This window comes from Oncorhynchus mykiss, chromosome 11 (genome assembly GCF_057628025.1).
Source record: "Oncorhynchus mykiss isolate SJ-2025 chromosome 11, ASM5762802v1, whole genome shotgun sequence".
Lineage (NCBI taxonomy): Eukaryota > Metazoa > Chordata > Actinopteri > Salmoniformes > Salmonidae > Oncorhynchus > Oncorhynchus mykiss.
This window is the reverse complement of record NC_143032.1, coordinates 12,328,347-12,342,061: the sequence shown is the minus strand read 5'-3', so window position 1 is coordinate 12,342,061 and position 13,715 is coordinate 12,328,347. Positions and strand designations below refer to the sequence as shown.

General features: G+C 40.5%; 1 protein-coding gene across 37 annotated transcripts in view; it reads right to left on the bottom strand.

Moving 5' to 3' along the window:
* LOC110535277 (aspartyl/asparaginyl beta-hydroxylase) overlaps window positions 1-13,715 on the bottom strand; it is a 51,769-nt gene that overhangs the window by 34,473 nt on the left and 3,581 nt on the right. For all 37 annotated transcript variants that reach the window (XM_090189414.1, XM_090189398.1, XM_090189401.1 and 34 more), the window contains exon 2: window positions 1,214-1,396. In XM_090189414.1, coding sequence (XP_090045540.1) covers window positions 1,214-1,396 — 183 coding nt within the window. The remainder of the gene's footprint in view (window positions 1-1,213; window positions 1,397-13,715) is intronic.

Here is a 13,715-nt window from a genome sequence, read left to right as displayed (position 1 = left end):
CTCTGTCTAAACCACATAATGCCTTCTCAGAATCATACAGGAAGTAAGTGGCGTTCTCATGCACCTACAGAAAGCTTTGTGGTCAGAACATCATCGTCTATAGGGGATTACTCAATTTAGGCTAAACACTGCAGGTTGAAATGTAGCATACAAACTAGGGATGCACGATATAGCGGTAAGCATATCGGAATAGTCGCTAAAAATGCCAACATCGGCCCGATGTCTAGTTTAACGCCGATGTGCAAAATCGATGTCAAAGCTGACGTGCATACCTATATAACGTAGGTAGATGACTAATGACGCCACAAAAAAATATAGCGTTAACATGCAACATAGCATTCCTAACCTAGCCCACAATGTCTGCTGTGTGGATCGAGCAGTCAACAAGTCGCGCAGTCATTTGAAAGAGTAAGAAACAGGGTTTTACGTGACATGTTACAGACACAGCTGGACAAGATGGAAACGAACACAGTGACAGTGTACACCGAGGAAGAGGCGCCACGGACACAGAGTTGAAAGTTCACTGCTTGACATGTATGATGAAATCCTGGTTGAGACTGAACAAATGAACAATGAAACAGCACAGTAAGTGAAAGAAACAGGTTTTGATTATGTTTTACTGGTAATGGGGACATTTGTAAATGCCAACAAAATAACTTTTTGGTCAGTGTGTGTGTTTCAACTATTTCACTGTACTAGAATGCTTAAAAAGGCTGTGGTTATTGGTATCGGGTTTTTTAGCAAGGAAAATGTCTTATCGGTGCATCCCTAATACAAACATAACCCAATGCCCTAAATTTGACATGATATGTTGTATATTGCAATACATACATTTTGTAACGTTGTGCATTTTTATATTTAATCAGATATAACTTAATTCTTATTGTAACACAAAAGGGCAAGAGTTTATCAGATAACGCTTTGTTTATTTTTCAGCCTGTTGATAGTTACTTAGAAATTACTTGTTAAAACACTAGCCTGATTAAATAATACTTCCATGGTAATTACACTTTGGTTTCTTTGAAATTCATTGACATACCATTTTTTTTGTAATTAGTAGTTACCAATAGTGTGTAATTCTTTGAGGTGAGTATTGTAACCACAAAAGGTTCCTTGGTGAGTAACATGTCAATACCAGGTACCAGCTTAAACCGAGCTGTAAAATAAAGCATTACTGTTTATCATAGGGCTGTGGGGAGGTCAGGTGACTCACCGATGACATTGTCGTAGTCCACCAGGTCAAACCACACCACGGCCACAGAGCTCCAAACCCCCAGCAGGGCCAGCACCATGAACCAGGTGAAGATCTTTGTTCCGCTAAAACCACCACCACTAGCAGCAACAGAAGCCTCCACTTTCACACCATTCTTATTCACCACTGCTGCAGGCTTCACCTCTGGAAAAGAAAGGACACAATGATTAGGTTAATAATTCTGACTGGAACATAGGCTACCGGGACATATCTCAGGCATTCTTACTGGAGCATACTGTAGGCTACGCTACCGGGACATATCTCAGTCATTCTTACTGGAGCATACTGTAGGCTACGCTACCGGGACATATCTCAGTCATTCTTACTGGAGCATACTGTAGGCTACGCTACCGGGACATATCTCAGTCATTCTTACTGGAGCATACTGTAGGCTACGCTACCGGGACATATCTCAGTCATTCTTACTGGAGCATACTGTAGGCTACGCTACCGGGACATATCTCAGTCATTCTTACTGGAGCATACTGTAGGCTATGCTACTGGGACATATCTCAGTCATTCTTACTGGAGCATACTGTAGGCTACGCTACTGGGACATACAGTGCCTTGCAAAAGTATTCAGACCCCTTGGATTTCTTCACATTTTGTTGTGTTACAAAACGTGATTTAAAATTGCAATAAATCTGTTTTGTCAACAATCTACACAAAATATTATGCCATGTCAAAGTGGATGATTTTTTCAAATATAGTTTTTTTAAAGACTATTTCAAAAGAAGGTTGTTGCATAAGTACTGAGCTCCCTGAATCAATACATGTTAGAAACACCTTTGGCATCCATTACAGCTGTGAGTCTTCTTGGGTAAGTCTATAAGTGTTTGGATTGTGGAATATTTGCCCATTACTCTTTAAAAAAACGTGGAACTCTGTCAAGATGCTGGGGATCATGGCTAAACAGCAATTGTCAGGTCTTGCCATAGATTCAAGCAGATTTAAGCAGACTGAAGCAAGTTTTTCTCTAGGATGTTGCATGTGCTTAGCCAGTTTATTTTTATCCTGAAAAACTCCCCACTATTTGCCGATGTCAAACATACCCATACCATGATGCAGCCACAACCAAGCTTGAAAATAAAGAGGCAGACACTCACTCAGTTATGTGTTGGATTTGCCCCAAACTTAAGGCTTTGCATTCAGGCCAAAATGTGTGTTTTGCACTGGCTCAATGCACACTCACTAGACTCTACCCACACACTCACTACAGAGAGTCCAACACACACACACACACACACACACACCACTACTCTGTTTATTATCATCCTGATTGCCTTGTCACTTTTACCCCTACCCACATGTACATAATGTATTACCTCAACTACCTCGTACCCCTGCACATTGCCTCACTTCCGGCACTCCTTGTATATAGTCTCATTATTACTTTGTGACTATTTACTTTTTTTCAAATTTGTTTTACTTTTTAACTCAATATTTTATTTTTTCAATTGTACCTTTATTTATACAGGTTTTTCTCATTGAGATAACATATTTTCCAATATAGACCTGGTCCAATAGCAGCAGGGGGAACAACATTTCAGACAAAACATCTTACATACTATAACACAACATTAAACAAAAACACACATACAGTACAACAAAAACATTTTACGTTAAAAACACAAAAAGTCTTGACTAAAAACAGCTGGCCTAAAGACAATTACACTTGTCTATGATATCTACGTCGAGCAAGTGTTTAAAGTCCACCAACAAAAGTAGATCAGGCCTCCCGGGTGGCGCAGTGGTTAAGGGAAGCAGTGCGGCTGGTTGGGTTGTGTATCGGAGGACGCATGACTTTCAACCTTCGTCTCTCCCGAGCCCGTACGGGAGTTGTAGCGATGAGACAAGATAGTAGCTACTACAACAATTGGATACCACGAAATTGGGGAGAGAAAAAAAGGGGTAAAATTAAAAAAAAAAAAAGTAGATCATAAAATTTTAAAATGTTCAGGAAAGAATTTCAGGACCACAGAGCTAAGAAACCAAAACTATTTCTAACATGACCTGTTCTAATTTTTGGTACTGTTCGAAGCAAATGAGAATGGGACCGTAATGATATTGATATTTATTTACCGACCTGACTAAAAAAGTGTTTATGCCTACGCAGTATTTAAGCCTGGTCAATGATGACCAGCCAACAGCTCTGTAGAGATCACAATGATGTGTTAAACAATTTTGATTTGTAATGAACCTGAGGGCTGCATGATACACTGAATCAAGTGCTCTCAGGGTAGTGGCTGAGGCCTACAGTGCTGTGAAAAAGAATTTGCCCCCCTTCCTGATTTCTTATTTTTTTGCACATTTGTCACACTTAAATGTTTCAGATCAAACAAATTTAAATATTACACAAAGATAACCCAAGTAAACACAAAATGCAGTTTAAGTGATAGCTTTCCCTTTAATAAATAAAATTATCCAAACCTTCATGGCCCTGTGACAAAGTAATTGTCCCCCCCCCTTGTTAAATCGTGATTTTACTGTGGTTAATCACATTTTTTGGAAAGCTGAGTTCAATTTCACTAGCCACACCCAGGCCTGATTACTGCCAGACCTGTCAAATCAAGAAATCATTTAAATAGAACCTGTCTGACAAAGTGAAGTAGGCCAAAAGATTTTAAAAAGCAAGACATCATGCCACGATCCAAAGAAATTCAGGAGGAGATGAGAAACAAAGTAATTGACATTATCAGTCTGGAAAGGGTTACAAAGCAATTTCTAAAGCTTTGGGACTCCAGCAAACCACGGTGAGCGCCATTATCCACAAATTGAGAACATTTGGAAGAGTGGTGAACCTTCCCAGGAGTGGCAGCGACGACTCACCCAAGAGGTCACAAAAGAACCCACAACCACATCTAAAGAACTGCAGGCCTCACTTGCCTCATTTGTCAGTGTTCACGACTCAACCATAAGAAAGACACTGGGCATAAACAGCATCCATAGCAGAGTTCCAAGGCAAAAACCACTGCTGACCAAAAAGAACATAAAGGCTCGTCTCACTTTTGGCAAAAAACATCTTGATGATCCCCAAGACTTTTGGGAAAATATTCTGTGGACTGAAGAGACAAAAGTTTAACTTTTTGGAAGGTGAAGTCCCGTTACATCTGGCGTAAAAGTAACACAGCATTTCAGAAAAAGAACATCATACCAACAGTCCAATATGGTGGTGGTAGTGTGATGGTCTGGGGCTGCTTTGCTGCTTCAGGACCTGGACGACTTGCTGTGATTGATGGAACCATGAATTCTTCTCTCTACCACAAAATCCTGAAGGAGAATGGCCGGCCATCAGTTCATGACCTCAAGCTGAAGCGCACTTGGGTTCTGCAGCAGAACAATGATCCAAAACACCAGCAAGTCCACCTCTGAATGGCTTGAAAAAAACAAAATGAAGGTTTTGGAGTAGCCTAGTCAAAGTCCAGACTTGAATCCGATTGAGTGGCGTGACCTTAAAAAGGCGGTTCATGTTCGAAAACCCTCCAATGTGGCTGAATTAAAACAATTCTGCAAAGTGCAAAGAAGAGAGTGGGACAAAATTCCTCCACCGCGATGTGAAAGACTCATGGCCAGTTATCGCAAATGCTTGATTGCAGTTGTTGCTGCTGAGGGTGGCACAACCAGGTATTAGGTTTGGGGGCAATTATTTTTTCCATTAAGGTTTGGATAGCTTTTTTCCCCAAAATAAATCATCACTTAAACGGCATTTTGTGTTTACTTGGGTTATCTTTGTGTAATATTTAAATTTGTTTGATTATCTGAAACATTTAAGTGTGACACGTGCAAAAAAATAAGAAATCAGGAAGGGGGCAAATACTTTTTCACAGCACTGTATAACATCACTAAAATCTAAAACTGAGGTCATACAGGCACGTGGAGGCCACACACACTACTGAGCCTCATTTGGACTTGTTTTAAGGACATTACGTCAAAGTTGGATCAGCCTGTAGTGTGGTTTTCCACTTTAATTTTGAGTCTGACTCCAAATCCAAACATGTACATGTTTCTAAATGTATGACTAAGTCTTGCCTGTATTTAAATAGCAACAAGAATGTATGTACTTCTATGTACTTATCAAGGGCCTCCCGAGTGGCGCAGTGGTTTACAATGTACAATCTCTGCTGTGCCACCAGAGATTCTGGGTTTGAGCAGGGATATCCTTGTCTCATCGCGGTACGGTGTTTCCTCCGACACATTGGTGCGGCTGGCTTCCGGGTTGGATGTGCAAAAAAGTATGTACTTCTCTAAGGAATCCATTGATTCTTCCCAACCAGCTGTTCTTGTTAATGGGGAGAATATGAAAGTTGTGTCTAACTTCAAGTATCTTGGTGTCATTTTGGACTCCAAATCATTTACAAATATAATTGATTTAGTCTGGATAGCTTTAAGCAGTATGTCGATGCAAGCCTTGCCTTTAAGATCCTGCATGGTCTTGCCCCACCACCCCTATGCCGGCATTTCATGCTCAAGGAAAGCACGGCCAGGATAACAAGGGCAGTAAACTAGAGGGGATTGCGCTGTTCCTTTTGGACACAGTAAAAAAAATGTTTTTTAAATATATGTTTATATCAGCCAATCAGCCTTCTCTGTTAGAGCAACAATATACTGGAATGCAATGCCCATGGACTTGAGAAGCTGCACTGATTATTGTACTTTTAAATTGAAAACATGGCTAAAATCTATCCAAACCTGTACATGAGTTATCTGTGGTTCCTCATATGTAAGACAACAGTTGATGACAGTGTTGTTGTTGTTAGAATGATATATTATTGGATGCATTGCATTTGTATTTTGAATTGTGGCTGTGTAATTGTCCTTAGCTCCCACAAGAAATGTTTGTTTTGTTCGATTAAGTCCATATTTATGTCCAAATACCTCCGTTTTGTTCGCATGTTTAGTTCACTATTCCAAAGGCACAATGCGCGAGCGCAAAATCAAGACGAAAAGTCAAGAGTTCCATTACAGTTTGTAGAAACATGTCAAACGATGTTTACAATCAATCTTTAGGTATTTTATTAATACATCTTCAATAATATTCCAACCGGACAATAGCGTATTCATTACAGAGGAAAATGGAACAGCGCGCCGCGTGACCACGCAGTAAACAACTGACAACTAACCCTAACCCTAACCCTAGTACACTTGTTGAAACAGCTCTTATTCGACACCCTTCCACAATAGAAGCCTCAAACAACTTTCTAAAGACTGTTGACATCTGCTGGAAGCCTTGGGAAGTACAATCTGGCCCCATTGACACAGCATATTGGATAGGCAATCACTTAAATGAAACTACAAACCTCAGATTTCCCACTTTCTGGTTGGATTTGTCTCAGGTTTTCACCTGCCATATGAGTGCTATTATACTCACAGACATCATTCAAACAGTTTTAGAAACTCCAGAGTGTTTCCTATCCAATACGACTAATAATATGCATATATTAGCATCTGGGACAGAGTAGCAGGCAGTTTACTCTGGGCACCTTATTCATCCAAGCTACTCAATACTGCCCCCGTCACCAATAAGTTAAGATTTTTTTGAGGAGCCGAGGGCCCATGCCAAATCTTTTCAGCTTCCTGAGGGGCAAGAGGTGCTGCTGTGCCCTCTTCATGACAATGTTGGTGTGTGTTGACCATGTTAAGTCCTTAGTGATGTGGATGCCAAGGAACATGAAGCTCTGGCCCGCTCGATAAGGGCGTGCTCTGCTCTCATTCTTCTATAGTCCAATATTAGTATCTAACATATATGGGCAATTTTCTGGATATGATAAGAGTATTTTTTGTAATTATTACTAGCCCACTATGTCTGCTGTGTGGATCGAGCAGTCGAGTCAATTTCAGCGAGACAACTCAAAGGTGAAATCCATTAAAGCCAAGATAAAGGAATTCATTGCCATGAACGATGTGTTTACAATACAGCGTTGGTAATAACGCATTACTTGTTTGACTGCAACTTCTGGGGTAGATATCTTTAGCTTGGTACCTAGCTAGCACCAATACAACCAGGCTGAAAACAATGACCAGTAAAAACTACAGTAATTTTCATTATTCTTAGCAATATTTTAGGAATCCTTGTGAGTAAGTATAAGCTAGGTAGTCACTTGTTGTTCACCTATTGAAATTTAACTTCAGTTCATGAAAATAAATAGCTAGCCAGCTAACCCTGTTGCCCAAAGCGAATTTTATAAGCAGCTAGTTAGCATCATCTGGCTAGCGAGTTTGACTGGACCGGGTTGTGTGTTGTGAAGCTAGCCACAATAAGGATTAGGCACAATACTGGAATTTGCAGTTTGCCTTCAAAATAAAATATGTCATTGACAGGGTTGCAAATTAATACAAATATTCAAATTATTCCAAACTTTTATTTTGAAGGCTAACCGCAAAGTCCACTATTGTGGCTAATCCTTATTGTGGCTAGCTTCACATAGATGGGTTCGACCACCATTAATCAAATAAGAACTGTCTTATAAATTAGGGTTATTTTAGATGATGAAACCTAGCTATATAATTAGCTAGCTAACTATAGCTACTGAAACAGATTATGTTGTGTTATTTGTCACGTGAAATAGTGTTATTTCACGTGCATCTTTTTTGACATGCAAAGATCCAAACAGAGTTCCATAGAAATCCCGGTTGAGAATGAAACGACGAAACAGCACAGCAAGTAAGTAAAATAAATAGGTTTTGATTATGTTTAACTGGTAATGGGGACATTCGTAAACGCCAACAAATTAACTTTTTGGTCAGTGTGGTGTGTGTGTAACCTTTATTTAACTAGGCAAGTCAGTTAAGAATAAATTCTTATTTACAATGACAGCCCGGACAATCCTGGGCCAATTGTGGGCCGCCCTATGTGACTCCCAATCACGGCCGGATGTGATACAGCCTGGATTCGAACCAGGGACTGTAGTGACAACTCTTGCACTGAGATGCAGTGCCTTAACACACACACATAGATGCAGTGGTCTAACTATTTAACTGTGCTAGAATGCTTAAAAGGCAGCAGTTTTTTTTATATATATATACAGTGCCTTGCGAAAGTATTCGGCCCCCTTGAACTTTGCGACCTTTTGCCACATTTCAGGCTTCAAACATAAAGATATAAAACTGTATTTTTTTGTGAAGAATCAACAACAAGTGGGACACAATCATGAAGTGGAACGACATTTACTGGATATTTCAAACTTTTTTAACAAATCAAAAACTGAAAAATTGGGCGTGCAAAATTATTCAGCCCCCTTAAGTTAATACTTTGTAGCGCCACCTTTTGCTGCGATTACAGCTGTAAGTCGCTTGGGGTATGTCTCTATCAGTTTTGCACATCGAGAGACTAAATTTTTTTCCCCATTCCTCCTTGCAAAACAGCTCGAGCTCAGTGAGGTTGGATGGAGAGCATTTGTGAACAGCAGTTTTCAGTTCTTTCCACAGATTCTCGATTGGATTCAGGTCTGGACTTTGACTTGGCCATTCTAACACCTGGATATGTTCATTTTTGAACCATTCCATTGTAGATTTTGCTTTCTGTTTTGGATCATTGTCTTGTTGGAAGATAAATCTCCGTCCCAGTCTCAGGTCTTTTGCAGACTCCATCAGGTTTTCTTCCAGAATGGTCCTGTATTTGGCTCCATCCATCTTCCCATCAATTTTAACCATCTTCCCTGTCCCTGCTGAAGAAAAGCAGGCCCAAACCATGATGCTGCCACCACCATGTTTGACAGTGGGGATGGTGTGTTCAGCTGTGTTGCTTTTACGCCAAACATAACGTTTTGCATTGTTGCCAAAAAGTTCCATTTTGGTTTCATCTGACCAGAGCACCTTCTTCCACATGTTTGGTGTGTCTCCCAGGTGGCTTGTGGCAAACTTTAAACAACACTTTTTATGGATATCTTTAAGAAATGGCTTTCTTCTTGCCACTCTTCCATAAAGGCCAGATTTGTGCAATATACGACTGATTGTTGTCCTATGGACAGAGTCTCCCACCTCAGCTGTAGATCTCTGCAGTTCATCCAGAGTGATCATGGGCCTCTTGGCTGCATCTCTGATCAGTTTTCTCCTTGTATGAGCTGAAAGTTTAGAGGGACGGCCAGGTCTTGGTAGATTTGCAGTGGTCTGATACTCCTTCCATTTCAATATTATCGCTTGCACAGTGCTCCTTGGGATGTTTAAAGCTTGGGAAATCTTTTTGTATCCAAATCCGGCTTTAAACTTCTTCACAACAGTATCTCGGACCTGCCTGGTGTGTTCCTTGTTCTTCATGATGCTCTCTGCGCTTTTAACGGACCTCTGAGACTATCACAGTGCAGGTGCATTTATACGGAGACTTGATTACACACAGGTGGATTGTATTTATCATCATTAGTCATTTAGGTCAACATTGGATCATTCAGAGATCCTCACTGAACTTCTGGAGAGAGTTTGCTGCACTGAAAGTAAAGGGGCTGAATAATTTTGCACGCCCAATTTTTCAGTTTTTGATTTGTTAAAAAAGTTTGAAATATTCAATAAATGTCGTTCCACTTCATGATTGTGTCCCACTTGTTGTTGATTCTTCACAAAAAAATACAGTTTTATATCTTCATGTTTGAAGCCTGAAATGTGGCAAAAGGTCGCAAAGTTCAAGGGGGCCGAATACTTTCGCAAGGCACTGTGTGTGTGTGTGTGTGTGTGTGTGTGTGTGTATATATATATATATATATAGGGGAGGAAAATATTGGATATTGGTATCGGCCAAAAATGTAATATCGGTGCATCACTAAATTACTAGTATGGCCATGTCAGCACACCACTACTAAGCACACACCCCTGAGGGGCCCCAGTGTTGAGGGTCATTGTGGCGGAAGTGTAGTTGCCTACCCTCAACAACTAGGGCCGGACATTCAGGAAGTCCAGGATCCAGTTACAGAAGGAGGGGTTCAGTCCCAGGGTTCCTAGCTTGGTGATGAGCTTGGAGAGGACTATGGTGTTGAATGCTGAGCTGTAGTCTATGAACAGCATCCTCACTGAGATATTTCCCCTCTTGTCCAGGTGGGAGAGGTCACGGTGATTGTGTTATCTGTGAATCTGTTTGGGCAAAAGGCAAATTGTAGTGGGTCCAGGGTTCTGGGATGATGGTGTTGATATGTGTCATGACTAGCCTTTCAATGCACTACATAATTACAGATGCTACAGGGCGATAGACATTTAGGCAGGTTACCTTGGAGCTCTTGGGAACAGGATCATCTTGAAACATGTTGGGATTATAGACTGGGACAAGAGATTGAAAAATGGTCAGAGATCTCCAATTACGTAGAAATGTTTTCAGTGAGACCCTGGGAATGTTCCCCCTCTAACAGTTAAATACATCTATATTTTTAAATACAGTAGAGGGGTAGTGTCACATCATACTTTGTGACATTGGCTATTCACGAGGAAACTAGATAGCAGAGAGTTGATAGTGATATTAAATATCACCTCTCGTTTAGGATGTGTAAAGAAACAATGTGATAATCAACTAGAAAATAAATGGTCAATACATAAGGTCTTGCTGGATCCTCAAGAGGTTTTAACTCAATTAAGAAGTTTATGAAACATTGAAGAAGACCAAGACTACATTTTATTGCCATTTCTGGGAGTGACCATAGTCACACACCAAAATAGGCCCATCTCAAAATGGACAGATCAATTAGGCTCATCATATCAAAAAATGTGCCTTAGACAGCTTTGACAAAACAACTCAAATGGAGGGCACTGTACAGAAGCACAAGCTGCGCAGGAACAGGTGAAACCAATGAGAGAGGCACTGCAATAGCTCATTAGGACCCGCTAGGTTTACAAAACAATTCCTCCATAGAAGGAAAATAAGACGTTCTGGGGCCAGGGAAAGAGATGTGGCCACTACATGAACAGGTACTGTAGTCATAGTGCTGTAAATGGAACTATACAACCATAAATAGAGTGATGGTGACAATATGACCTGATGGAAGAGTGGGGAGAGTTAGAGCGAGGAAGATCATGTGTGAACAGGTGTTGTTATTCAACTACTAAAGGCTTCAAAGAAACAAGGTTTAAACACACACAGCTACCCTACTCTAACTGTACAAGTTCAAGAGCATTACTGTAGACAAGGTCACATTCTTCAGTTACAAACAATACAACAAAAATACTCTGGCCTTTGTCACAAATAAAAACATATCCTGTTTGTGACAGTATCCGAGCCATGACAAGTCACTATGTTCTATATATAGTCCTTCTAAATATTTAGCACACACACACACTACCAATCAAAAGTTGACATACCTACTCATTCCAGGTTATTTATTTTGTATTATTTTCTACATTGTAGAATAATGGTGAAGACATCAAAACTATGAAACAACATATTTAGAATCATGTAGTAACAGAAAAAAAAGTGTTAAACAAATATAAATATATATTTAATATACTTCCTCAAAGTAGCCACCCTTTGACTTGACGACAGCTTTGCACACTTTTCACATTCTCTCAACAAGCTTCATAAGGTAGTCAGTCACCTGGAATGCATTTCAATTAACAGTTGTGCCTTATTAGAAGTTAATTTGTGGAATATTTCCTTCTTAATGCATTTGAGCCAATCAGTTGTGTTGTGACAAGGTAGAGGTGGTATACGGAAGATGGTATTTTACCAAATAAGGCTAAGTCCATATTATGGCCAGAACAGCTCAAATAAGCAAAGAGAAATGACAGCCCGTCATTACTTTAAGACATGGTCAGTCAATCTGGAAAACTTCAAGAACTTTGAAAGTGCAGTTGCAAAAACCATCAAGCACTATGATGAAAGTGGCTCTCATGAGGACCGCCACAGGAGTTACCTCTGCTGCAGAGGATAAGTTCATTAGAGGTACCAGCCTCAGATTGGAGCCCAAATAAATGCTTCAGCGTTCAAGTAACAGACATCTCAACATCAACTCTTCAGAGAAGATAACGTGAATCAGGCCTTCATGGTCAAATTGCTGCAAACAAACCACTACTAAAGGACACCAATAAGAAGAGACTTGCTTGGGTCAAGAAACACAAGCAATGGACATTAGACCAGTGGAAATCTGTCCTTTGGTCTGATTAGTCCAATTTTATATTTTTGGTTCAAACTGCCGTGTCTTTGTGAGACGCAGAGTAGGTGAACGGATGATCTCCGCATGTGTGGTTCCCACCATGAAGCATGGAGGTGTGATGGTGTGGGGTGCTTTGCTGGTGACACGGTCAGTGATTTATTTAGAATTCAAGGCACACTTAACCAGCATTGCTACCACAGCCTTCTGCAGCGATAGACCATCCCATTTGCTTTGTGCATAGTGGGACTATCATTTGATTTTCAACAGGACAATGACCCAAAACCCACCTCCAGGCTGTATAAGGGCTATTTGACCAAAGGAGAGTGATGGAGTGCTGCATCAGATGACCCGATTAGAATCTCAAATATATTTAGATTTGTTTAACACTTTTTTTTATTTTACTACATGATTCCAAGTGTTATTTTCAAAGTTCTGATGTCTTCACTATTATTCTACAATGTAGAAAATAGTAAAATAAAGAAAAACCCTGGATATACATAAAAGACAATGGAGGCTGCTGAGGGGCGGACGGCTCATATTAAAGGCAAGGAAGTTTGTGCTGTTAAATAGCTACAACGCTACCTATTTAGGTTGCTGGCGAAGGTTGCTATGTCGACTACCTTTTGTAATAGCCCTACTTTACTGCAGACACTGCTCTGTTAACCAGAATAACAGTCCCTCATCCTAGTCAATTCGATATTTTAAACTGGGTGGTTCGAGCCCTGAATGCTGATTGGCTGAAAGCCGTGGTATATCAGACCATATACCACAGGTATGACAAAACATTTATTTTCACATTAGTAACCAGTTTATAATAGCAATAAGGCACATCAGGAGTTTGTGGTATATGGCCAATATACCCAGGCACTCCGCGTTTCATCACGCGTACGAAAAGCCATTAGCTGTGGTATATTGGCCATATAACACACCTCCTCTGATCTTATTGCTTAATGGCACCACACTGTCGGTTACCATTCAACACTTCTGAATGAAGCAGTTAAGCAGAACCATTAGCCTACCATTTATAAATCCCCTTGACCCTATCTAGGATTTCTTTAGCCAATATGGCTTCTTCACAGATGGGCTCCTCCATCACAGGTTCCTCCATCAGGGCAGATGAAGTGGGATCCATGATGAGAACTTGATTTTTCCCAGTTTCTAACAAATCCCCCCTGCCTGAATGAGGCGTAGAGTGACCACTTGGACAGCTGGAACTCGATACTGGCCAAGCTAGCCCAGGGGACTATTTTTTAGAGCCAACAAACAAATATGGGGAGGACATGCAGTGTGTGTGTGAGACACTCATCTGCCATAGCCAGATAGGACACAAGAGGGACTGTGCAGAACAAGGTACACACAAAGACATTGCAGCAGAGTTGGCACTTGTCCAAACACAGACA